The following is a 26925-nucleotide window of genomic DNA, read 5'->3' as shown; positions in this document are numbered from 1 at the left end:
TTTAAAAATGATTAAAATGTGACAATGTCAAGAAGCAAATAATCTTGTATTTAATTGAAACCAAAAAAAATCCAGCAACTATCAGGACTATTAATGGAAAATATTCATTACATTTCTTGGCTGTTAACACCTCCTGCATATACTGGCTGCAGAATGAAACTGATTTATCAGTGCATTTTGTAGGAAACTGCGTGGGGGTTAATTGCATTGCATGAAATGCTTTTTCACACAACACTTCATTTGTAAGAGCTCATAGTACAAAGGTTCTAAACAATTGGATCAATGGGTGGACAGAGAGGAAGATGCAAATGCAACTTTGGTTAATGGATGGACATCTTGTGTTTACAGGGATACATGATGTGATTCTCAAATTACAGCTATTAACTTTTGTTTAAATGTTTGGATTTTTTTTTATTCAACAAACACTTTCACATGTGTGGATTCATAAAGGGAAGAGAGGTATGTGACCAGTGGGGATTCCACCATTGGGCATTTCTTCATGTTTGCTACCATAGACGAGGCATGCATTCCGTTTATAATCATTTTAAAAAGGCAATATCTGAGCGGGGAAGTAGTCTTTAATATCCTCCCCTTCCTCTGAGCTTACAGTATGGAGCTGGAGGATCCCACAGCTGAAATCTTAAAGGCATTTTATCCTCAAAAACCATATTCAATAGAAAGCTTCAGCTGAGACATCAATTGGCCTGTTTTATGTTTGATTTGAAATTGGCAAGTACTTCACTGGTGAAGAGCACCTGAAGGTTAATTTTAACTTTTCTTATGCTTAGTAATTGTTTATTAATAAATACAACTTTAGTCCAGATGTTATAGTGGATTGCAACATGGGCAAGATGCGTCTTATCTAATGACGATAATTATTAACGAGTTAGAATCCCATTTACAGTTTATATCTGCAGCACGCATGAATCTGCATTTGCCCCCACATTATTATTCCCGTCCCTTTCTCCCCTTCCCTCATTTTCTCCAGTGGTGTTTGGGACACCTTTGTAGAAGCTGAGATTCGTGTGCACACTAAATGACAGAGGGAGAGAAAAAGCAATTGTCAGTTCAATTGCGAGAGAGTTATTTGCACGAGGACCCACCAGGGCAGAAGATTTTTCATTTCTTCCAAATATCTGGACCTTCCCGAGTTAAATTAAAGTGGTAACAAAAATTGAGTCTCACAATGTCTTCCACTTCTGCCTGTTTATGGCTCCATATATTCCTAAACTGACCAAAATAAAACAAGCAATTGGATCTCTGAGACGCTGTGTTTAAAGAGCTTCTGGTGTGAACAAATGTAGAGCATTTCAACAGCTCTTTTATTGAGATCAGTAAAATCATTAAACATGGTTAATCATAACTAATTATCAATAAAAATATATTACAGCACATTTTTGATTTAAAAACATAATTTTATTTTCAGTTCTCTCTAGTAAAAGTTTTACCTGAATACATGTATCAGAAATGCTAGTGTCCATCACAGTGGCACCTTAAATTCATCAGAAAATGTAGCCCTCCAAGATGAAAGATGAGACTGTAAGGCTCGGATTACCTGTGCACAACTAGCCGTTTTCAGGTAGTTTTGAGGGGTAAGAGCAAGTCAAATGGTATGGTGTGACTCGCTGCGACAATTCTGCCTCCTAAAATGGCCACCAAAAAAATTGCCAGTCGGTTTTGTTGCCCACCCTGCCATATGTATATTCCCACCCTACCTCTTCAGCTACTCCAACTCTGCACCCAATTTCCGCTCTGTTCTTGGCATCGCCCACTTCCATCATTGTCAGTCATGTTGCTCTACTTTTTATAAAACCTTCAGTACTGCTATATCTCTCCAAGCACACATTCCGTCAACTTCTGATCAATGTCCAGGAGGCCAAACTTGGTGGACTTGCCGCCCGCTGCCGCCGAGTTTTCTGGGCGGTTTCCCCTCCGAACGAGTTTGGTGGAGGCCTCCCACCGGCGGGGAGGGAAGACCGCTGGGGACCGCTCACTGACGTCCACTGACATGCAACTCACATAAGTGTCGTCCCACCCACCGAGCTGTCAGTTTGGTCCAGGCCGGTGTCCACTGCAGCAGAGGAAAAGACCGCCGTGTGGAGGCAGGTCTAATCTCAATGGTAAGTATGAAGACCTGTTAAAAAAAGATTAGTAAACTTATTTTCTTAATTTTTTTTCCAGCGATTCAGGTGGATGGGGTCCCCTGAAGGTTTTCCAGTGTTTTTTAAAAAAATGTTGTAAATTATCTGTTCCCCCTCCCTGGGCGTGACTCAACCCTCGGCGGTACTTTATCGAGGATTGCATTTCTCCCGCCCACTGCCGCCGGTCTTTCGAGGACTTTTTCATGAAAATTCCGCCCAAAGTAGCGTCAACTTCTGATCAATGTCCAGGGGGCCGAACTTGGGCGGAACTTAGCTTCCACCAAGTTCGGAGCTCATGTCTCCCCTTACAATGTTTCACTACATTAAATTTGAAAGGTGCCATACAACAGTAGATTGTTGTCATCACTCTCTAAAGCCAATAACAAAACACTCAAGTATTACTTGTTCCCTCCCCAGTGCCTGGATAGAATGTCAACATAGCACATGGCAGAAAATCGCAGCAACATATACCAGACCTAGATTACATTTTGTATTAATGACTATAGGGTGGGGATAAAGGGCTGGAAGAGGTTGGAATTGGAATGCTAAAATTCTACAATGGGGAAGTTCTCATGTCACACAGTATTTCAACCTCTTGCCTAATATGGTGCTAAACTGAGGAAATCAGAATGAGAATAAAGTTATTGCCTTTTTAACCTCCTTTTCTAGCCAAACCATTGCAACAGCCAGCCGACTACACTTAGGAAGCAGCAGCCATGCACGAATCAGTTGCTAATGCAGTATATAAGTACATTTTAATCTAGTTAACTGCACATTTACATTTTGCGTATGATGCTAATCCCATAGATACCACACCATCATGCATGATGAAATAACTCAGATTTTTTCAATAGCCTCCATGTAAGGCCAGACAATTTTCAGTCAAGAAAACATGACAAAAGCAATGAGGGTGGGTTGTCGATGTAAACTGTTCTAAAGCTTGAAGCTGCTGCTGATTTTGGACAACTGAAGACCACAATTTTGCATTTGGTTTTGCAAATTTAGAAGGATATATACATTTCTGATGGAAATTTTTTAATTGAGGAGCATTTTACACATCCCCTCATTTCTTTTAATGCGAGCTATTTGCAGAATGAGCTTGAAAGATGGCAACGAGGAGATCGGATTTAAAAATTGTCTGGCCTAACTGTCATATTATAACCTTGATCTGAAGTTTGTTCATTGTCTCTTAGGCCTTTGCCTGGTGGCCTGATCTAATGGCGGAGCATGCAGAGATCTTTTGGTCACTCTTTGCTGTCGATATGGATGCAACCCTTGAAGCACAGCCCACAGACTCTTGGGACACCTTTCCACTTTTTCAACTGCTCAATAATTATTTGAGGAATGAACGTAAGCGTCTGTTGGATTTCTTCTTCCTTTTCAATAGCTGTGCTTTGATCTTTTAAGATTTGCTATAGCATCTTTTTTTTGAGGAGTGACGCATTAATCCTTCCTTTCAAAAATACGTTTGATTGTATATTTCTTGAATTATGCTTTGAACAGTAGTAGTTTGCAAGTAAAGGTAAATTATTCGTATTGACGCTTTGAGAACAGAGTGTTGCCCGTTGGGAAGACATAGCAAAATTTCAAGTTGTGGTGATTAACTGGCCCCACGAGATTTTCTGCCCATTAAAACTAACGGATGGCAGATCCTGTGGGGCCCACTGATCTCCACAGCACAAATTCCCGATGTGCACTCCCAGTGGTCGCAGATTCTCGCCATTTGCGCAAATTCATAAAATCTACCCAAACACATCTTATAAGCTATTTGAAAGTAAAGAGGCATACTTTTTGAAAACTGGCAAGACATTTCATTCCTTAAAAGGGGTAAGCTAGTTTGAGATCAAATTCTAGCCTGCACAGCAATGTAATCATGTGCTAGGAACTAAATGGATACTTAGTCTCCTATTACTGGTCACCGCATTACAGGAAGGACATGATTGCACTGGAGAGGGTACAGAGGAGATTTACCAGGATGTTGCCGGGAGTGGAGAATCTTAGCTATGAGGACAGATTGGATAGGCTGAGTTTGTTTTCCTTGGAACAGAGGAGGCTTAGGGGAGACATCATTGAGGTGTATAAAATTATGAGGGGCCTAAATATAGTGGATAGCAAGGGCCTATTTCCCTTAGCAGGGTCAACAACCAGTGGGCATAAATTTAAAGTAATTGGTAAAAAATTTAGAGGGGATTTGAGAGCAAATTTCTTCACCCAGATGGTTATGGGTGTCTAGAGCTCACTGCCTGATAGGATGGCAGAGGCAGAAACCCTCACCACATTTAAAAAGTACTTGGATATGCACATGAAGTGCCATAACCTGCAGAGCTACATACCTAGAGTTGGAAAGTAGGATTAGGCTGGATAGCCTCTTGTTGGCCGGCATGGACACGATGGGCTGAAATGACCTCCTTCCGTGCTGTAAACTTCAATGATTCTATGATTACCTGTTAGACCAAGGCCTCAAGCAACAGTGTTTTGAAGCACCAACATGTGTTGCCTTGGAAGGTGGAATAGGGAGACACTACTTCCAGTCTGCTGGGTCTGGGATCTTTCCTGTCCTGTTATGGAGATTCCTCCCAAATAGTTAGGATCTTATGCATTGGATTGGCAAACTGCTGTGCTGATAAACCATTCATATGCAGACCGTTTAAAATATTATTGAATAAGAACTCTGCTGGAAAACTAGTGTCACTATACCAAAAGTCCTACAGTGATTGTAGTTTGTTATGTATGATCTTCCAGAATTTGCTTGAAAGCATGTAGCATGTGTCAAGGATTTTTAAGTGATTTTTAGGTAAGTGATGCTTGCAAGTTAGATGAAATGTTTTGTCGATCCTGTGGCATTGTCCTCATAGCAAGCAAGCTGCATGCAACATAGTAGAAATAGAATGGCGACAACTGGAGCATAGATTCTTAGTTTGCTTTTGTCCAAATACTGTTTTATAATTCAATTAATCCATATAGAATCATAGAAATTTATGGCACGGAAGGAGGCCATTTCTGCGCCAGTCAAAAAAGAGCAATCCAGCCTAATCCCACTTTCCAGCCCTTGGTCCATAGCCTTGCTCGCTGACCTACACATTGGCGTCAGTCCCCCGCACCCCCCCCCCCCACCCCCCCAACACTTCCAATTTAAAATTCTGTGTTTAAATCTCTCGATGGCTGCACCCTTCCTTTACTCTGTTACCTACTCCAGCCTTAAAACCTTCCGAAAACTCTGCATTCCTCCAACTCCAGGGAAGTGTTCAAATGTTGAACGGGATAACTCTATGTTTCCATCCTTCCTTTCTTCCTCTAGAGAAGTGTGGAGTTACCTAAGGAACAGTGGGGCATAACATGAATTTGAAATATGCTCCATTCTGTGGTATACCTCTTTTTTTAAAAACAATTGTACAGTTGAGCCAAATTATTATATGCTCGAAACCTCTTCACCCATTTTCATCCTTGCCTGAAAATGCCACAATCAACACAATTTAATAAGATCTGCAAATGACCCAAATGTTCGCTAAAAACAACCTCAGCCTTTAAACCAATGTGTAATTAGCCTGTAAAAAAATGCTGAAAAAGTGTAAATGGTGTTCTAATATTTTCACTGAAAATGAAGAAGTAGGTTGTTATTTCACCGTATTCAAGAACCTTAGACCATTGCATCATACTGACTGTGAAAGCACATAGCAGAACATGCTGTTTTCAAGCATCAAATGACCATTCTGGAGGGAGTTAGCTCCCATATGTATCTCACTAGAAGACTCATTTCCTAATTAAGAGATTTTTTTTTAGATAGCTAGAAAAAAAATCCGTTATTTTGAAGGCTTGGAGATAAGAATTACGAGAACAGGTGTTCAACTTTTTCGAAGCATTTTAAAATCAACATACTTGTATCTCCGTTGAAGTATATCTCTTTAAAAAAACATATGAATAGGCGAATGCCATAATGTCATCTCAGGACAATAAAAAGGCTAGTGTTAATAATTAACAGGGATAGTGAAGTGGAAACTGATTAGCCATAATAGAGCCCAGAGTGACTGAGAATGTCATCTCTCATTATTAGAATCTAATTATGAAATGAAAAGGTGAGGCTCTCAGTGGATTACTTTTGTAGTGAGTCCATTAGAAAGATTATATTTTTTCAAGTTGATTCAGTTTCAGTTTCCGGATCAGAAAACTGCATGTCAGGCGATTCCTCAAACTCTGGATGCAGAACAATCCTGCACTCTTAACACCATGGCTTTGATTGAGATATTACCAGTGTTGTCTCTCTTGTGGGCTCTAGGCATAAGCTTTTAGGACTGATGTTCAAATTAGGACAGTGAAATACAGAAGGAGTTTGATAATGCATATGCAGACAGTGTGAAAGAAATAATCCACTAATGATTTCAAAGTCTGTCTGAGCAGGCATTCATTAAGGTAAATTACTGCATCTATTTGTCATGACAGGTTATTGAGTAATAATATGATGATGTCCTTGGCTATTCACATCACGCTAATCAGTATCTATGATAACCATATATACTGTTACAGTTTTCAATTAATTTGCAATCTTTCTCCTTCATTTCATTGCTCGGAAGTCTTCTGCAGTAGTGAATGCTGTTAACTATATCTGTTGAAAAGCACATTCTTTTCAGCCACATGCTAATGCTGTTATATGAAGTCCCTATTCAGTATAAGTATTATTCCAGATTCAGTTTGATTTTCACAGCATTTCGAAGTAATTAAAATGGTCAGTGATATAAGATTAAAAATTGTTCAGTGTATAGATTTTATTAGGACAATTATTATTCAGCCATGTTTCAGAATTATGAATTGACAATTGATCCTTTTCTCATTAACTAAACCAGTCCAATTTCATAAATATCAATTCTTTATGACAGTTACTGATTACGTTGCTGAGATTGTTTATGATAGAAAAATGCATCTGGTACATTTTTCACTTATTTATTTAAAAGCCAGTACCATTTATGTTTCCCTGGTAGCCTTGTGGAGGCCATCAGAGACCATGCAGAGTGCGCAGCGTCGGGGAGGGGCATTGAAGCGCGTCAGCGCTATGTGGAACATCAGCGTAGTGCTTGACTCACCGCCCCAGTAACGCCCCGGAAACCACCGCCAAAGGACGTGGAACGCGCGGGATTGTGCTCTGCTTCCTTTGAGGAGCGGTAAGCTGAATTCTGCGGCGGGAGGAGGACTTCGGCACTGGGCGCAGAAAGTCCCAGCCCCAGATGGTTACCGCCCCCGGGGGGTGGGCAGTTTCGCCCCCCCCCCCCCCCCCAGTGTCCAGCTTGGTTCCTCTCATATGGTGGCTGATGTAAAGGGCCTGGAAAAGGTTCAGAGGAGGGCCTAGTTTAAAAGCCCTTAGTTACCACAGCAAGCTTAGAGAGCTGGGGCTTTTTACTTTTGAAAAGCATAGATTAAATTTAAAACATTTGATTGAGGTGTTTAAAATAATGGAAGTGTTGGATTTGGTCCAGGTGTGAATAGGCTATTTAAGTTAGATAGGTTCGGGGGGACCAGGAGACGCACATATTTTTTTTATAAGGATAGAACTGGGTTAGATGTCAGGAGGTTGATCTTATTACAGAGGTTCATTTACCTTTGGAACAAGTTTCTGGCTAATGCAGTGAGTGCAGATTTGCTGCAAGTATTCAAAGTGGAGCTGCTCAAGTTCCTAGCTGTGGCTGAAATCACTCGTGTATACACTGTCGGTGGGGATTTGGGGAAGTGTCTCCCCTTCACTGTGGTCTTCTGGAATTTGTTTGATCATCTTCAGATATAGGGGAGAGTGGGGGACAGAAAGGAACTTACCAGATTTTCTTTCCTTGAATTTTCTGTTATTCTGCATGGTTGCTGGCGATGGGGATCATGGTTTTAAGTTGTATAATGGAATGGGAAAGGCTGATCTTTTCCTGTTTGTCATATTTGTTTGTTATTAATGGGAAGCAGAAAAGTTACATTATTGTCATACAATAAAATAAGGTAGCAATAAGGTAAGGTCTTTCAGCTCGTTGAGCTGATGTTTAGCTGGTTCTATATTATTCTGATTTGGACCACGGGAATCTAATGTCTGGGAGCTGACAGTTGTTTATCCATTGCTTATTGCTGTTAAACCTGAGTCTGTAGTCTGGCACCAGACTCTTAGGACCAAATAAAACAAATGCTTGACTCTACAACGGAGGAATTTTAACCCCCTAAAAAGGGTGGGTTGCAGTCGGGTGAGTAGTTAAATTATTAAAAAATCTGAATCCCGACCAGAACCTCCAACCCAGCCACTTCTGGTTTTAACGCAGGCGGGATGGGGACTGGGCAGCCAACCTGTCCCTCATTTAAATACGATACTGAGGCTAGTGTGCCTCAGATTTAACCTGCATTTTAATTTAACTCTGCCTGGTTGGGTTTTGCAGGCCTCGGCAAACCCAACAGCTAATGCAAGGCAAGGACTGCTGGATTCAGAAGGTACGTGTCTTCGTTTCCACCCCATCCCTGGCATCCTATCCCCCCACCACCTCCCCAGGCCTCTGATCATCTTCCCGGCCTCCCCTCACCACCCCCGCCGCCCCCCCATCCTTCCTGATCGTTCTCCATCCGGCCCTGTTCCCTCCCTCCACCCTCCCCTCCCCGACCCCCCGATTGTTCTCCAGGCAGGCGAAGATTCTCGGCCTCCCCCTACCTCTCCCCGCCCTCCCCCCCCCACCCCCTCCCCACACCCAATCACGCACAGCTCCCAGCCCCCACCTGATCACTCCCTCCCTCCCTCCTTTCTGCATCCTATTGCAGCAGGCCTACCCTCCTGCAGCCAGCCAACCTCCCCATCTGGCTGGCTGCGGGTGGGAGACAGGTTTCAACTACAAATCAGGCCCTGGCATTAAATTCGGCAGGGTCTACAGGAAATCTGTTCTCCCGGGTTTCCTGAATGCTTCCAAGATCCCTCCCCGCCACTCCTAACCTGCTTCCCGACTAAAATTCTGGCCCTCGAATCTGAATTAGAAGAACACTACAAAAGCTGCTGGTAGAAACTCTGAACAAATATTTTGTATCAGTCTTTACAGTAGAGGACTCTAACAATACTCCGTCAGTGGATAGTCAAGGGGCTATAGCGGGGGAGGAACTTAACACAATCACAATCACTAAGGAGGTGGTACTCAGTAAGATAATGGGACTAAAGGCAGATAAATCCCCTGGATCTGATGGCTTGCATTCTAGGGTTTTAAGAAAAGTAGCGGCTGGGATTGTGGATGCATTGGTTGTAATTTATCAAAATTCCCTGGATTCTGGGGAGGTCCCAGCAGATTGGAAAACTGCAAATGTAACACCCCTATTTAAAAAAGGAGGCAGACAAAAAGCAGGAAACTATAGACCAATTAGCCTAACATGTGTGGTTGGGAAAATGTTGGAGTCCAGTATTAAAGAAGCACTAGCAGGACATTTGGAAAAACAAAGTTTGGTTAGACAGAGACAGCATGGATTTATGAAGGGGAAGTCATGTTTGACAAATTTGCTGGAGTTTTTTGAGGATGTAACGAACAGGGTGGATAAAGAGGAACCAGTGGATGTGGTGTATTTGGATTTCCAGAAGGCATTTAACAAGGTGCCACATAAAAGGTTACTGCACAAGATAAAAGTTCACGGGGTTGGGGGTAATATATTAGCATGGATAGAGGATTGGCTAACTAACAGAGAACAGAGAGTCAGGATAAATGGTTCATTCTCGGATCGGCAACCAGTAACTAGTGGGGTGCCGCAGGGATCAGTGCTGGGACTCCAACTATTTACAATCTATATAAACTACTTGGAAGAAGGGACTGAGTGTAATGTAGTTAAGTTTGCTGATGATACAAAGATGGGAGGAAAAGCAATGTGTGAGGAGGACAAAAAACATCTGCAAAAGGACATAGACAGGCAAAGTGAGTGGGCAAAAATTTGGCAGATGGAGTATAATGTTGGAAATTGTGAGGTCATGCACTTTGGCAGAAAAAAATGAAAGAGCAAGTTGTTATTTAAATGGAGAAAGATTGCAAATTGCTGCAGTACAACGGGACCTGGGGGTACTTGTGCATGAAACACAAAAGGATAGTATGCTGGTACAGTAAGTGATCAGGAAGGCCAATGGTATCTTGGCCTTTATTGCAAAGGGGATGGAGTATAAAAGCAGGGACTTCTTGCTACAGCTATATAAGGTTTTGGTGAGGCCACACCTGGAATACTGCATGCAGTTTTGGTTTCCATATTTACGAAAGGATATACTTGCTTTGGAGGCAGTTCAGAGAAGGTTCACTCGGGTTGATTCCGGGGATGAGGGGGTTGACTTATGAGGAAAGGTTGAGTAGGTTGGTCGTCTACTCATTGAAATTCAGAAGAATGAGAGGTGATCTTATTGAGATGTATAAGATTATGACAAGAGCTTTTTGACAAGGTGGATGCAGAGAGGATGTTTCCACTGATGGGGGAGACTAGAACTAGAGGGCATGATCTTAGAATAAGGGGTCGCCCATTTAAAACAGAGATGAGGAGAAATTTTTTCTGTCAGAGGGTTGTTAATCTGTGGAATTCGCTGCCTCAGAGAGCTGTGGAAGCTGGGACATTGAATAAATTTAAGACAGAAATAAACAGTTTCTTACCGATAAGGAGATAAGGAGTTATGGAATTATGGCAGACCAATTGAACAAATACTTTGGATCTGTCTTCACTAAGGAAGACACAAATAACCTTCTGGAAATACTAAGGGTTCGAGGGTCTAGCGAAAAGGAGGAACTGAAGGAAATCCTTATTAGTCAGGAAATTGTGTTCGGGAAATTGAAGGCCGCTAAATCCCCAGGGCCTGATAGGCTGCATCCCAGAGTACTTAAGGAAGTGGCCCTAGAAATAGTGGATGCATTGGTGATCATTTTCCAACATTCTATTGACTCTGGATCAGTTCCTATCTGGAGGATCGCTAACGTAACACCACTGTTTAAAAAAGGAGGGAGAGAGAAAACAGGGAATTATAGACCGGTTAGCCTGACATCAGTGGTGGGGAAAATGTTGGAATCAATTATTAAAGATGAAATAGCAGCACATTTGGAAAGCAGTGACAGAATTGGTCCAAGTCAGCATGGATTTATGAAAGGGAAATCATGCTTGACAAATCTCCGAGAATTTTTTAAGGATGTAACTAGTAGAGTGGACAAGGGAGAACCAGTGGATGTGGTGTAATTGGACTTTCAAAAGGCTTTTGACAAGGTCCCACACAAGAGATTAGTGTGCAAAATTAAAGCACATGGTATTGGGGGTAATGTACTGATGTGGATAGAGAACTGGTTGGCAGACAGGAAGCAGAGAGTCGGAATAAACTGTTCCTTTTCAGAATGGCAGGCAGTGACTAGTGGGGTGCCGCAGGATTCAGTGCTGGGACCCCAGCTATTTACAACATACATCAATGATTTAGACCAAAGAATTTAATTTAATATCTCCAAGTTTGCAAATGACACTAAGCTGGGTGACGGTGTGAGCTGTGAGGAGGATGCTAAGAGGCTGCAGGGTGACTTGGACAGGTTAGGTGAGTGGGAAAATGCATGGCAGATGCAATATAATGTGGATAAATGTGAGGTTATCCACTTTGGTGGCAAAAACAGGAAGACAGAATATTATCTGAATGGTGACAGATTAGGAAAAGGGGAGGTGCAACGAGACCTGGGTGTCATGGTACATCAGTCATTGAAGTTTGGCATGCAGGTACAGGAGGCGGTGAAGAAGGCAAATGCCATGTTGGCCTTCATAGCTAGAGGATTTGAATATAGGAGCAGGGAGGTCTTACTGCAGTTGTACATAGCCTTGGTGAGGCCACACCTGGAATATTGTGTTCAGTTTTTGTCTCCTAATCTGAGGAAGGACGTTCTTGCTATTGAGGGAGTACAGCGAAGGTTCACCAGATTGATTCCCGGGATGGCAAGACTGATATATGAGGAGAGAATGGATCAACTGGGCTTGTATCGGCGAGAGGCGGGAGTTCTGGCAGCAGCGTTGGTGAGGCCTACAAAAGACCAGTACGACCAGGAGCTCGGGGAGTCGGCGAGAGGCGGAAGTTCCGGCGTCAGTGTTGGTGAGGCCTACAAAAGACCAGTGCTTGAGCAGCTGCAGCAGGGACAGAAGGCAAAAAAGAAGTAGAAAGAAATTGAAAGGTGACGTCACAGCCAAAGGAGTAAGTGATTGGCTGGTGATTGGTAAGTAGCATTTCTTTTTCTTTTCTATTTCAGTAAGTAACCTTTAGCATTGTGGTTGCCAAATTAAGTTAATCTAGGGGTTAAGTCATGGCTGGAGAGCTCGGACACGAGTTATGCTCCTTCTGTACCATGTGGGAAATCAGGGATGCCTCCGGTGTCCCTGACGACTACGTGTGCGGGAAGTGTATCCGCCTCCAGCTCCTGACGAACCGCATTGCGGAACTGGAGCTACGGGTGGATTCACTCTGGAGCATGCACGATGCTGAGAATGATGTGAATAGCACATTTAGTGAGTTGATCTTACCGCATGTAAAGGGTACACAGCCAGATAGGGAATGGAAGACCAACAGGAAGAGCAGTGCAAGGAAGGTAGTGCAGGGGTCCCCTGCGGTCATCCCCCTGCAAAACAGATACACCGCTTTTGGTACTGTTGAGGGGGATGACTCATCAGGGGAGAGCAGCAGCAGCCAGGTTCATGGCACCGTGGCTGGCTCTGCTGCATACGAGGGCAGGAAAAAGAGTGGGCGAGCGATAGTGATAGAGGATTATATTGTAAGGGGAATAGATAGACGTGTCAGCGGCCGCAATCGAGACTCCAGGATGGTATGTTGCCTCCCTGGTGCAAGGGTCAAGGATGTCTCGAAGCGGGTGCTGCACATTCTGAAAAGGGAGGGTGAACAGCCAGTTGTCGCGGTACATATAGAGACGAATTTAGGGAGCTAGGAGTTAAATTAAAAAGTAGGACCTCAAAAGTAGTAATCTCAGGATTGCTACCAGTGCCACATGCTAGTCAGAGTAGGAATCGCAGGATAGCTCAGATGAATACGTGGCTTGAGCAGTGGTGCAGCAGGGAGGGATTCAAATTCCTGGGGCATTGGAACCGGTTCTGGGGGAGGTGGGACCAGTACAAACCGGACGGTCTGCACCTGGGCAGGACCAGAACCAATGTCCTCAGGGGAGTGTTTGCTAGTGCTGTTGGGGAGGAGTTAAACTAATATGGCAGGGGGATGGGAACCAATGCAGGGAGACAGAGGGAAACAAAATGGAGACAGAAGCAAAAGACAGAAAGGAGAAGGGTAAAAGTGGAGGGCAGAGAAACCCAAGGCAAAAAACAAAAAGGGCCACTTTACAGCAAAATTCTAAAGGGTTAAAGTGTGTTAAAAAGGCAAGCCTGAAGGCTCTGTGCCTCAATGCGAGGAGTATTCGGAATAAGGTGGACGAATTAACTGTGCAGATAGCAGTTAACGGATACGATGTGGTTGGCATCACGGAGACATGGCTCCAGGGTGACCAAGGCTGGGAACTCAACATCCAAGAGTATTCAACATTTAGGAAGGATAGACAGAAAGGAAAAGGAGGCGGGGTGGCATTGCTGGTTAATGTTGAGGCCAATTCACTAAATATATTCAAAAAGGAGTTAGATGAAGTCCTTACTACTAGGGGGATCAAGGGGTATGGTGAGAAAGCAGGAATGGGGTACTGAAGTTGCATGTTCTGCCATGAACTCATTGAATGGTGGTGCAGGCTGGAAGGGCCGAACGGCCTATTCCTGCACCTATTTTCTATGTTTCTATGTATCCACTGGAGTTTAGAAGAATGAGAAGGGATCTCATAGAAGCATATAAAATTCTGACGGGATTGGACAGGTTAGAGGCAGGAAGAAAGTTCCCGTTGCTGGCGAGTTCGAGAACCAGGGGTCACAGTCTAAGAGTAAGGTGTAAGCCATTTAGGACCGAGATGAGGAGAAACTTCTTCACTCAGAGAGTGGTTTACCTGTGGAATTCTCTATCACAGAAAGTTGTTGAGGCCAGTTCGTTCGATATATTCAAAAGGGAGTTAGATATGGCCCTTACGGCCAAAGGCATTAAGGGGTATGGAGAGAAAACAGGAAAGGGGTACTGAGGTTGAATGATCAGCCATGATCTTATTGAATGGCGGTGCAGGCTCGAAGGGCTGAATGGCTTGCTCCTGCACCTAATTTCTATGTTTCTATGAGTGGGCGGGGAAGTGGAGCTGGGTCCATGATCAGATCAGCCATGATCTTATTGAATGTGGAGCAGGCTCGAGGGGCCGTATGGCCTACTCCTGTTCCTATTTCTTATGTTCTTATGTTCTTATTACCTGCATCTCTAACTGTTTATATCTAACTGTTCTATCTGTCTTACTACACAATAAGAAAATGTATTGCAGAATCCATCCTTATGCTTTGTGGTTATAGCAGCCTTTGAATATATTTCCATCGTATACCTATCATATGAGTTATACATGAGCGTGCACATACATATATTTGCTTATATTTGTATGCCTCTGTTATGGTAATATACCATACAACTATTGTCTTCCATTCTGTGGATAATCACAATCGGGAAGCACATGACCCTGATTGATGAAGACTCCACAAAGTTCTTTTAGTTCATAAACTGATTGAATTTTCTGGGTTTATTTCAGCTTCGTTTTCTGTCAAAAGATTTAGCAGAACATAATGAGGCCCACTTAATGATTGTGCTCCTGGCAGGAAGTCTTGCCTGCTGGGAGTGCGTATCAAGAAATCACAGGTATGCTTTATAAGATTTTCCATCTATTAATTCATAATGGATAGGAAATCATGGGGATCAGGCCTGTCATTTCAGTAAAGCTGGATATTTCAGCAAAATTAAATAATTGTAACTGATAGAGAACGTTGGCATCAGGCAGTGCCGCTTACAAGATTGGCTGCTTCTGCACATGGCACATTAAGTTCACATGTTTGGTAATCCGAAAAAGTGCTGATTGATGACCGGAAATAAATCACTGATGTTCAGTTCATCCGTGTGATGTGTTAGAGCTTCTGCCCATTGCCTGTGAATGGGCAGTGATTCCAGCCCATCGTTTTTAAATTCTGTTGTAGTCAAAGTGATGAGGCTCTGGGAAGGTAATTGGGTGTGGTTACGAATTTGTAAGTGTGGACTTTCTAGGCATACTGGTACAATGCTCTCAAAGTGCGCAAGTTTGGGATGGATCTCTGAGCACATTCTGGGGGTTAGTAATATGCTCCTGATGCAGACCCACCAGGACCACTGCTCCTCGGGTGCTTTGTGCACTTGTGCCCAAATAAGCAGGTAATGCCAGATTAGCTGATTATATTGGTAGTCCTGGCACTTGGGCATCATGAGGATCAATGGCCAGAAATCCGACCTCACAGCGATGGAAGGGCTGCTGGTTGCACGCACGGCCTACTTGTTTTCGCAATACATAGATCAGAGCACAATGCTTCCTTCTATTCTTCTTCTTCTTAGGTGACCCCTCGCATCGAGGATGACTTGCTTCCACACCAAAAAGGCAAGAGTTCACAGGTTTTTCAATAAAGGACCTAATATTCCAGGTCCCGAACCACATCTTGAAGGGTGGAAGATGTTTGAGCGTGGATTTTTTTAATGTGTGGTGGCCGTTGCACACCAACCACCACATGGGCTTGACAGGGCAAGGCCTTTATCCACTGGCAAGGCTTAACCAAGACGACTGAAGACCAGCTCTGCTGCACAGACCTAGTACGCACACATATCGCAGTGTGGGTTGGCCCGTGCTGGCTCTGGGCCTTTGCCTTTCCTGGGCCACGAACTCACGCCTCTCCTGGGCCCCGATCACATCGCTCCTCGATCTCTCGCCGCTCCTGCGCCCCATCCTCGCCGCTCCTGCTGTACCTGCTCACGCTCCAATCAGTGACCTGGATTATGGTGACGTCCAATCCAGTCACCCTCCTCCAAGTCGTCGCCCTCCTGCTGGCCACTGGAGACCCAAAGAAGAGACGTGGCACACCAAAGGGCCCTGTTAGAAGAAGATGGACACCCTGTGGGCAAAATATGTTCGACTTTGGTGTGGGCCTCTCCTTGTGCACAGTTCCAAACAGGCAGTGTGCATCTACATGCGCTGCTTAGACTCTCCAAGCCCTTTCCGGCGTAGGCCTATCAGTTGCATGCAAACCAGAGCCATTTATAAGCTTAGCACATGAAAGGTGCTGATTGTGGCACAACAGGTGAACACCAGTGAGCAGAACTCGGGCTTCCACACCCCATTACACAGGGGAGTCAGTGACTGGTGCATGTCAGTGCTATAGGCGGTAAGTGTTGCATTATCAATCTTTAAAGTCATTCCAGATTCAATGCCATTTAAATGGGGATCCAAAGGAAAACGTGAATCACACCTTCCACTGCAACTATTTGCATTTCTAATGCACCTTTAACGTAGTAAACCACCCAAGATGTTTCCGAGGAGAAACAGGTGCCAACTGACAATAGAAGATTTAGGAGAGACGACCAACAGAAGATGGAAGAGATAGGTCTGCAGCAAGCTTTTAGAGAAAGGGAGGGAGTAGCACGGTAGAAGGTTTTGGGACGAGGATATCAGGGATTAGGGCTAAAGCAGCTGAAGACTCTACCACCGACGGTGGTGTGGCATAGCACGGTGTGGCGTCACACAGATTGACGTAGCATGGCGTGGAGTGGCACAGAGTGGAGTAGAATGGCATGGCACAGGAAGCCAGGGTCAGATGGACAAATGATACAGGCTGGAACATAGGATTGGAGGAGAAAGTAGCATTAGATAGGATTAAATAGAATTACATAGGATGTACAACACAGAAACAGGCCATTTGGCCCAACCAATCCATGCCGCTGTTTATGCTCCACTCAAGCCTCCTCCTGTCTTTCCTCATCTAACTATCAGCATAACCCTCTATTCCCTTCTCCCTCATATGCTTGTCTAGCCTCCCCTTACATGCATCTATACTATTTGCTTCAAACACTCCCTGTGGTAGCGAGTTCCCTATTTGATTTCAAGCTGACTATCTTATACTGATAACCTCTAGTTTTGCTCTTCCAAAGAGACCCAGCCTGTTTATCTTTTCCAGATAGGTATATGCTCACATTTCTGGTATCATCCTTGTAAATCTTTTTTCACCCTCTCCACTGCCTCTATATCCTTTATATAATATGGTGACCAGAATTGTACGCAGTACTCCAAGTCTGGTCTAACCAAGGTTTGATACAAGTTTAGCATAACTTCTCTACTTTTCAGTTTCATTCCTTTAGAAATAAACCTTAGTGCTTGGTTTGTTTTTTTACGATCTTATTAACCCGCGTTGCTACTTTTAGTGATTCGTGTATTTGCACTCCGAGATCCCTTTGCTCTTCCACCCCATTTAGATTCTTATTTTCCAAGTAATATGTGACCTCTGTATTTTTCTTATCAAAATATAATACCTTACATTTACCTGTGTTGAATTTCATTTGCCAACTATGTGCCCATTTTTTATTAACTTGGCTCCCCGTGTCCTAACTCGCACCAAGTCCTGCTCATCCATCACCCCTGTGCTCACTGACCTACATTGGCCCCCGGTTGAGCAATGCCTCGATTTCAAAATTCTCATCCTTGTTTACAAATGCCTCCATGGCCTCGCCCCTCCCTATCTCTGTAATCTCCTCCAGCCCCACAATCCCCCCGAGATGTCTGCACTCCTCTAATTCTGCCCTCTTGAGCATCCCTGATTTAATCGCTCAACCATTGGTGGCTGTGCCTTCAGCTGCCTAGGCCCCAAGCTCTGAAATTCCCTCCCTAGACCTCTCCGCCTCTCTACCTCTCTTTCCTCCTTCAAGATGCTCCTTAAAACCTATCTTTTCGACCAACTTTTGGTCACCTTTCCTAATTTCTCCTTAAGTGGCTCGATGTCAAATTTTTTATCTCACAATACTCCTGTGAAGCGCCTTGTGACATTTCACTATGTTAAATTGCTATATAAATGCAAGTTGTTGATCATTTAATTTGTTGCCATTCTGCTCAGTATTGGCTATTCCCCCCCCCCCACCAAATTTGGTGTAATCCGCAAATTTAGAAATTATGTTTTTGATTCCAAAGTCTAAATCATTAATATAAATTGTGAGCAACATTGGTCCCAGCACTTATTCTTGTGGGACCCCACTTTCCACCATCTGCCACTCTGAATAGCTATCCTTTACCCCTACTCTCTGCTTTCTGTCTTGAAGCCAGCTAGCTATCCATTCTGCCATTTGTCCCAATATGCCGCAGCCTCCGACCTTATTCATTAGTCTATTATGTGGTACCTTATCGAAGGTCTTTAGGAAATCTAAATAAATTGCATCTACTGCGATACCCTTGTCTACTCTCTCTGTTACCCCTTCAAAGAATTCAGTGAGGTTGCTGACTATTCATTATTATATTTTTGGTACTATTTTGGTATTATTTTTCCTACCACCGATGTTAAGCTGACTAGTCTATAGTTCCCTGGACATGTTCTATCTCCATTCTTAAATATAGGTATTACGTTAGCTATCCACCAATCCTTTGGCACTACAATTTTTTTGAATGAATTATTAAATATGTTTAACAGTGCCGCTGCTATCTCTATCCTAGGTTCTTTTAAAATGCGCAGATGTAATCTGTCCGGAGCTAGCATTTTATCTTCTTTGAGTTTGATTAGTTTATTTACTACTTCTCTTCTTTTTATTTTAAATGTGTTTGTATCATTTCTAATCTGATCTTTCGATGTCATGACCACCTAATCTGTCTCCCTGGTAAATACTGAAGCAAAGTAATTATTTAATATTTCTGCCATTTTGCGAATGCTGTCTGTGATTTTATCCTGACTATCCCTTAGTAACACCATTCCCATCCTGACTTTCCTTTTTTTATTTATTTTTGTGCCTGTGGAATATTTTATCATTTTGTTTTATGTTCCTTGATAATTTAATTTCATAGTTGCCTTCCTAATTGTTTTTTTGAATTCTCCCCTAATCTCTTCATATTCTCCCTTGTCATGCTCTCCCCTGCTGTCTATGTACTTTGTGTATGCCTCTTTGCTTACTCTCAATTTTTCCCTTATGTCTTTATTCACCCATGGTGTCTCTTTAGTGTTTAGCTTGTTCTTGTCTTTTTGCAGAATATATTTTTCCTGGACGCTGTTGAACACCATTTAAAATGTTTCCCATTGCTGTTCTACATCATTGTTTGCCAATATTGTTGTCCATTTTATTTTCCAAAGTTCTATTCTCAGTCCGCGCAATCTGCTTTTTTCCAATATGTTACCCTGGTCTTCATTATACTTATGTTCTTCTGAATTATTATCTTAAAACATATTATAATATGGTCACTATTGTCTAGATGTCGCCCTACTTTTACTTCTCTCTCTGCTCTGGTTTATTTCCCATTCCTAGATCCAGTAGTGAATCCTCCCTTGTCGGGCTTCTTCCATATTGGGCTAGAAAGGATTCCTGTACACATTGTAGGAATTCCATTCCGTTATCCCTTTTACCTCCCTCTTCTGGCCAATTAAATTCAGGGTAGTTGAAATTCCCCATGATTGTTATTCTATGTGTTTTACTCATTTCTATCATTTTTTTTGCATATTTCTTCCTCCACCTTCTTTCCACTATTAGGTGGTCTGTAAACTACTTCTATGTGATTGAGCCTTCATTACATTTTATCTCTATCCACATGGATTCTATTTCTGTCTTACTGATAGCTGCGTCACTTTTTTCTACTGCCATTATGTTATATCTAATAAATACAACTACTCCACCTCCCCTTTTTCCTTCTCTATCTTTTCTAAATATGTTGCATCCTGCAATGTTTAATTCCCAGTCCTGATTTTTCTGCAGCCATGTCTCAGTAATCCCTACTATATCTGATTCCTCACAACATATTGCCTCCAGTTCCCCTGTTTTATTTCAGACAATCTGTGCATTACTGTACAGACAGTTTAACTCATTATTAATAGCAGTTCCTCTCACTTTATTTTTAATCATCTTTTTACACTCATGTTCTATATTCCCTAGCTATCTATGTCCTACCTTAGTGTAGTTTTTCCTATACTCTCCTTTCCTGTTTTGTTTATATTTAGGCAGGTTTCATTTTTTGTAGAACCCTTGTTACGAATGCTTTGTGCATTCAAATAAAGACCCTTTAATTTTAACTTTTTACCATTATTCTCTGCTTTCACCTTATTTGCTGATGCACGATTACTGTTAAACTCTCTGGGGCCTAAATTGCTCCTTTTTTGTGTACGGTTAGTGCGCCAGTAGGTTCCAACAGGATGCAATTTCCTTTTGCTTCCGAGGGCGGGCGGCAGTGGCACCTGGGGCGAAATTGCCCCTGAGATTTTGGGGACATTTTGGAGTTTGCGCCACGTCCCTCAATTTGCATCCCGGACCGGCGCACACCCCGCGATGACATCATCGGCATGCGCGCCGACCCCTTTGCGCCCTGTGCGTGAAATTGCCCCGCGGGATGTGAGGCTGGCGTGGTCCGTTGTTCGCACCTGCTTCATGGGACACTGACATCTGCCCGGGACGCATCCTAAAGGGGAGTTCGTGTGCTCCCCGGGCCGACATTTTTTTTTTACCGGCCGACATTTTTGTCGGCCCAACAATGGCAGCCCTCATCTCAACCGGGCCACCATCATGCAGCATGGCACTCCTCGTTGCGTACACTGGCCCTGTCGAGATTTTCCCTAATGGCCACCAAAGGGCCATGCAAAGTCAGCAGCGGCCCTCCCCTTTAAATGAAGGGGAGGGGCGTTGTGGTGCACCTGTGCTACACGGAGCAGCCGTGTAACGCTGACCTGTTCAGTGCCATACTGATGCCTCTGGAGCATCCCTCCAATAAGGTGGAGCACCTGGGACAGCGTGCCGCCTCATTTGAGGGTACAAAGGGCAATTCCTGCTCGCTAACTGACCCAGGCCCGGAAGGTCACTGGCCCCAGATGGGCCGCGGGGAAGTTTGGGCCCCTCTTGCCCCTTCCTGTCACAATCTGCTTATCTTTACCCAAGTTAGTTGCAGTGAATACGTGGTAAGTTTTGTAAGTGAGGACAAGGGTTATTGGATTTAGTGTGTTGTCGCTTGAAGAGCTGACTATATAAAAAACAAACGACATCGACTCTGATCACAATTTTTAAGGGTTTATTACCATCTGCAAAGTTTACATTTATGTATGAGTCATGGTGCATTTAGGGTCACACAACACTCGAATTTTATGTAACTGGCAGAGGAATGACAAATCATGCAGAACTCGCACTTTACATATGTAAGGCCGTGCATCATTCACAAATACTTAAATAAATACACAGAAAGATTATAGATGAATTTAGATTATAGACACGCAGCTAACTGCTGACCCGCAGGCTGCACTCCATCGTGGCACCAAGTCCAGGGTCAAGAAACCGACAGTGCTTTAATCCCACAAGAATGCGAATCTGCTGTCGGGATAAGGAAGCTGGTCTCTCTTTTGGAAATACAGGAGGTTGCTCTCTGTGGCTCTTCGTCTTCAACCCAGCATACAGACAGAGACAAGCTGCCCAGTCTGAGTGTATCAGTGGAAGTGGCCGATGCCCCAAAATGGAACACAATCAAACAGTCCAAAAACCATTAGACTGTTGTGCACAAGATCTCTGGTTGGTTGGTTGTCAGTTGGGTAAGATTCAGCTTCACACTTTGCCCTAATGTGCTGGCAGGGAAACAGAAGGGGGTGACTGAAACCAAGGCGTTTAATTCAGTTGGAGCAGATTGGAAATGGACTCCTTGTTCGCCTTCACACAGCGCAAGTAAATCTGTGTAGAAAATAAAGTGTGCCTACTCTGCGGAAGATCTTGTTTTGCCCGGTCTTGAGGGATGTGATAACTAGTTAGAGCAACTGTGAAGGCAGTGCAGCAGTCACAATGTCTCAGTGGGTGGCAATGGCAACAGTAATGACAGTGATGATCGCTGGAACACACAAAGCACATACAGTGTGCTTTTGTAGAAACAGCCTTGTTTTTGTAACAATGAGGCAGTGTGCTTTTACTGCCTGTGCGTTTAGAAATAGAAAGTAACACCTGAGGAGGTTTGGGGACTGTACGTGTTCTCTTTTGTGTAGCCGCATATCTCTAACCTTCACAGTCGCGTCACTAGATCTGTTGTTACGTCTGTGGGTTTTTTTCCAAACTTGTAACGATTATCATGAATTAGGGTCTTGTGTAATTTACTTGAGGACAACAGTAGGAATGATATAATTGACAGTGCGATAATGATAGAAAAATGATCACAGTACGACTATCAAAAATGGCCTTATAAATACAGTTGATAGATTTTTTTGTAAATTCATTCATGGGATGTGGGCATCATTGGAAAGGCCGGCATTTATTGCCCATCCTGAATTGTCCTTTGGTGGTGGTGAGCCATCTTCTTGAACCGCTGCACTCCGTGTGGTGGAAGTACTCCCACAGTGACTTTGTCGTAATGGTTTGGTACAAATGAGTGGCTTGCTACACCATTTCAGAAGGCAGTTTGATTTACTGAATTTAAATTCCCCGGATGCCATGGGATTTGAACTCGCATCTCCAAATCATTAGTCCAGGTCTACTGGATTACTAGTCCCGTAACATAACCACTATACTACCGTTCCCAAGTCAAGAGTTTCTATGGGCCCAAGTTTCCACATGATTTGCGCCTGATTTTTAGGAGCAACTGGTGGAGAACGGACTATCTTAGAAATCGCAATTCTCCACATTTTTTTTTCTGCAGTTCTAGTCAGGTAGAACAGTTCTACTTTGGAACAGAATTTTTTCTTCAAAAGGGGGCGTGTCCGGCCACTGACGCCTGATTTCAAAGTTTCCACAGTGAAAACGTACTCCAAACTAAGTTAGAATGGAGCAAGTGAAGATTTTTGTAGAACTGAAAAAACCTGTTCTACACATTAAAAAATCAGACGCAGGTTACAAATTAGGCGTCCAGAACGAGGTGCGGGGGGGGGAGGGGGGGGAAGGGAAGTCATTAAATTCTACAATAAATCCTTATTTATACTTCTACAAATATTATACAAATAAATCCAACCTGAATAAACATTTATAAGCAAAGAAAAGATTAAATAAACCATCTTCCTACCTGTGTGAAAGTGCTTCAGGCACAGAGAATGCTGCAGTCAGCCTGAGGCGCCTGTTCTTCCCGCGGCGGGGGGAGGAGGAGGCGCCCATTCTTTCCCGCGGGGGGGGGGAGGAGGCGCCCGTTCTTTCCCGCGGGGGGGGGGAGGCGCCCGTTCTTTCCCGTGGGGGGGAGGAGGCGCCCGTTCTTCCCGCGGGGGAGGGGGGGGAAGGAGACAGTGAGAAGGCTGCAAGTGCTGATATGCTGATGGCAATGTGCTTTTATTAAAAAAATGTTCAAAAATTAAACAGCTACAAAGAACTACAAAAATGGCCGAGTGCCAATGTTATTTTCACACTGCGCATGCGCGAACGCTCCAACGCGCACGTGCAGCGTTGCCGGCAGGAAAAAAACTAATTTAAATAGTACCCGCCCCCTCCCACTTACAAAATCGGTGCGAGTGTAGGCTCCGCCCCCCTGGGCGCCGCGCCAGGCAGACAAGGAGCTGCAGAACGCTCCAGAATCGCGAGTTTTTTTTTAGGCGCGAAAAATGGGCGCCCAGCTCGGAGGGGCGCCCGTTTTTTATCGTGTGGAAACTTGGGCCCATTGTGTCTTAATCCAGGTACTGTTAGATCATCAAGAATATATCAAGTCTTATCATTTTTAATTATCAGAACCTAATAAGTGCTAATGTACTTAATACAAGATTTAATGTACTTAATAGAACTACAAGCTATGCTTCTTTCTAATTTAGGTTATTTTTTGTGATTTATTTTGATATATTTCATTCTTTAAATATAAACAATGCTTGAATTATTTAAACAGACTTCTGAGCTGCCTCACACATTCTGATAATGGGCCTAAAATTGTCCGGTTTTCGGGGCGCGATGCATATGCGCCGAAAAACAGCTTTTCCGATCCTTTGCTTCCCCAGGAGAAGGACATCCGCATGGCAGAGATTGGGCTATTTGCCCACCTCATGCCCAGTGAATGCCCTTCAAACTTTTACGCCTGGTGAAAGCAGGCGCATAGTCTACTTTTACCAGCGTAAGAGTTTTAAAAACACATTGGGCTCGGAATTGCTGAAGGCCAAGGCCCGCCCAAATGCCACCCAAAGGACTGCCGATGGCCACCGAGAGACCGGGCGGTACTTTGCCAGGAAGATTTCTCTAAAAGAGGTGGCAGTACCACCCGGCAGTCAAACAACGGCTTATGCTGTCAATCTGGGCGGCAGCAGGCGGAGCTCTCAATCTAGGCGGCAAAGAAGCTTGCCGCTCAAGTGCCGCCAAGGATGAAGTTGGGCCCAGGAAGGGTGGAAGACCTGAAAATTAAAATCATCATCAAAAAAAAAAACACCAGAAGACCTTCAGGGGAGCCCATACAGGTAAGACGCTGTAAAAAAAAAAAATTAAATGATATTCACTAACCTTTTTTTGCAGGTCTTCGTACTTACCGTTGGGGTTAGACTTGCCTCCATGCAGCAGTCCTTCCCCCTGCTGCCCCCGACTGCCGCCCGCACCAAACTGGTAGCTTGGCAGGCGGGAGGACACTTGCGCTACTTGGCCGTCAGCGGGCAGTTCCCGCTGGCTGCAGTCTGAGTGGAAATTGGCACAGAGGGGAGACCGGCGACAAAACTCGACGGCATCCAGCAGCAGTGGGTGGTAAGGCCACCAATTTTGGGGCCATAGGGCCTGAATTTCATCAGTTTCTTGGCGGTAGTTCCTTGTTTTGGGCGGTGTTTCATCGGTGGTAATTTCATCAAAGCCTTACACCGGCGGTTTCAAAATATCACTGGGGAATGGACCACCGGCGTGCAATGCTAGGAAAACCGCTCCCTCCCGAGTTTGGTGGGAGAAGTGATCCGTATTTCTTGGGGGAAAAAAACGCTCAGTCGGAACAGCCTTTCGATGGACAGTCGGTATGAAACCCTGCAAAAAAAGGTAAGTGAACGTTTTTTTTAATTCTTTTGCAGTGATTCAGTGGAAAAGGGTCCTGTGAATGTTTTCTGATGTTTTATTTTTTATTTTTTGAAAAAATATTTTTCATCTTTTCCCCCTCACTAGGCCCGACTCTAACTTCGGACTTAATTTGCGTTTATTGTCGAGAATCCACGAGCAGCGCCTATTTTTCCCGCCGGGCGGGATTTTTTTGATCAATTTTCCGCCGGCATTAATTGCAGAATCTTAGCGGCTTTTTGGGCAGTAATTGATCAATTTCATTTCTCGCCCATAAAAATTTAATTTAAATACACATTTTTAAAGTAAAAACTCTGTCCATTAAGGTAAGTTTATATTAAAACATAATAAAAAAAATTCCAAAAAATATTTTTTTCACTAAAACATTTAATTACATTTAATTTCAATTAATTTTAAATATGTGAGGTGTTTTATTTATTTATTATGCTGTGTTTGGGTGTTTTAGGGGGTTTTCTCATTGATAGTAATGGGAACTCGTACAGACGGAGTTCCCATTTTTATCAATGAGAGAGAGCGATTAGTTGTCCAGGCCCACGTGATTCCAGTTTGGACTTACATACCTGAAAGGCATGTCCCCATGTGCTGCACAGCGAATCTAGGCCTCTGATTGGGATCTTGCATTCCTCCGGGACCACCAAGTACTTGCGGAGATTTTTTTCGAGTCAGAGGCGTTCGTACGGAGGAAGCCTCCGACCTCAATTTCAGGCCCAATAAATCTCACTCCTAATGTTTTGTCAGTAACTATTTATCTAGATTTGCACTACTCTTTGTGTGAAGAATTGCTTTCTGGTTTCACAATGGCCTGGCTATAATTTAAATTTTTTTCCCTATGTTCTAGGTTCTCCCACCAGGGGATATCGTTTATCTGTATCTAACCTATCGAATTCTTTTGTTATTTTAAACACCTTGATTGGATCACACCTTAACCTTCTAGACTCAAGGGAATACAAGCCATGTTTAGGCAACCTGTCTGCAAAATTTAAGCCCAGATTTCATTCTGGTGAATCTATGCTGCATCCCTTCCAAGGCCAGTTTATCTTTCTTGTGATTTGGTCCCCAAAACTGAATGCAGAAAAATATCTCCATTTTTTTAGCGTTTTTGCTTAAATCACCATTTGAAGATTCAAAGAAAAGAATATTGTTCCTAATGATGTGTCGTGGCATTTTTTTTAATTTTTAAATCTTCAAACTCATTCAATCGGAGGAAAGAAATTGACAGAAACAATAGACTGAGAAATTGGATAAATAATGTGAGGAAAATACATGTTGTGAGGGAGAAAGAAAGACAGGATATCCACTAGCCAGGATTTTTAAAAAGTATATTGAAATATCAGATGAGCACAGTGGGAAATGCAGCAAATGTGATTGTCTCTGGCTCTCCAGGGCAGCACACAGCTGAGGAGTGAAAGATTCCACACACGGCACTGCAAAACCATGCATGTACAAGGCAGTCTGGCCGACTGAATGAAAATCCTGATGTTGTGATGTGTAAAGATAAAAGGAAATAGCCTGGAGCAAGAGATATGAAACAAAAGCCTGGAAATTATTACCAGATATAATTGTACAAATATTTAATGTGCTTCTTTCAAATTCCTTTCTCAGCTGTTTAATGAAGGTGCTAACCTGTTTGGTCAAGTGTGGTCAGTGCTTCAATGCTGGGGATGTTGGCCTGATCGAGATCACTGATTTTGGTGTGTCTATCTTCCCAATGGATTTGCAGGATCTTGTGGAGTC

General features: G+C 43.4%; 1 protein-coding gene across 8 annotated transcripts in view; it reads left to right on the top strand.

The window, feature by feature from the left end:
* The window catches only part of cadps2 (Ca++-dependent secretion activator 2), an 863559-nt gene that overhangs the window by 692468 nt on the left and 144166 nt on the right, over nucleotides 1-26925 (top strand). For all 8 annotated transcript variants that reach the window (XM_070900583.1, XM_070900582.1, XM_070900585.1 and 5 more), the window contains one exon: nucleotides 3335-3491. In XM_070900583.1, the coding sequence (XP_070756684.1) occupies nucleotides 3335-3491 (157 nt within the window). The remainder of the gene's footprint in view (nucleotides 1-3334; nucleotides 3492-26925) is intronic.

This window comes from Pristiophorus japonicus, chromosome 15 (genome assembly GCF_044704955.1).
Source record: "Pristiophorus japonicus isolate sPriJap1 chromosome 15, sPriJap1.hap1, whole genome shotgun sequence".
NCBI lineage: Eukaryota > Metazoa > Chordata > Chondrichthyes > Pristiophoridae > Pristiophorus > Pristiophorus japonicus.
The sequence above is the reverse complement of the archived record's forward strand: the minus strand, read 5'-3'. Positions and strand labels throughout refer to the sequence as shown.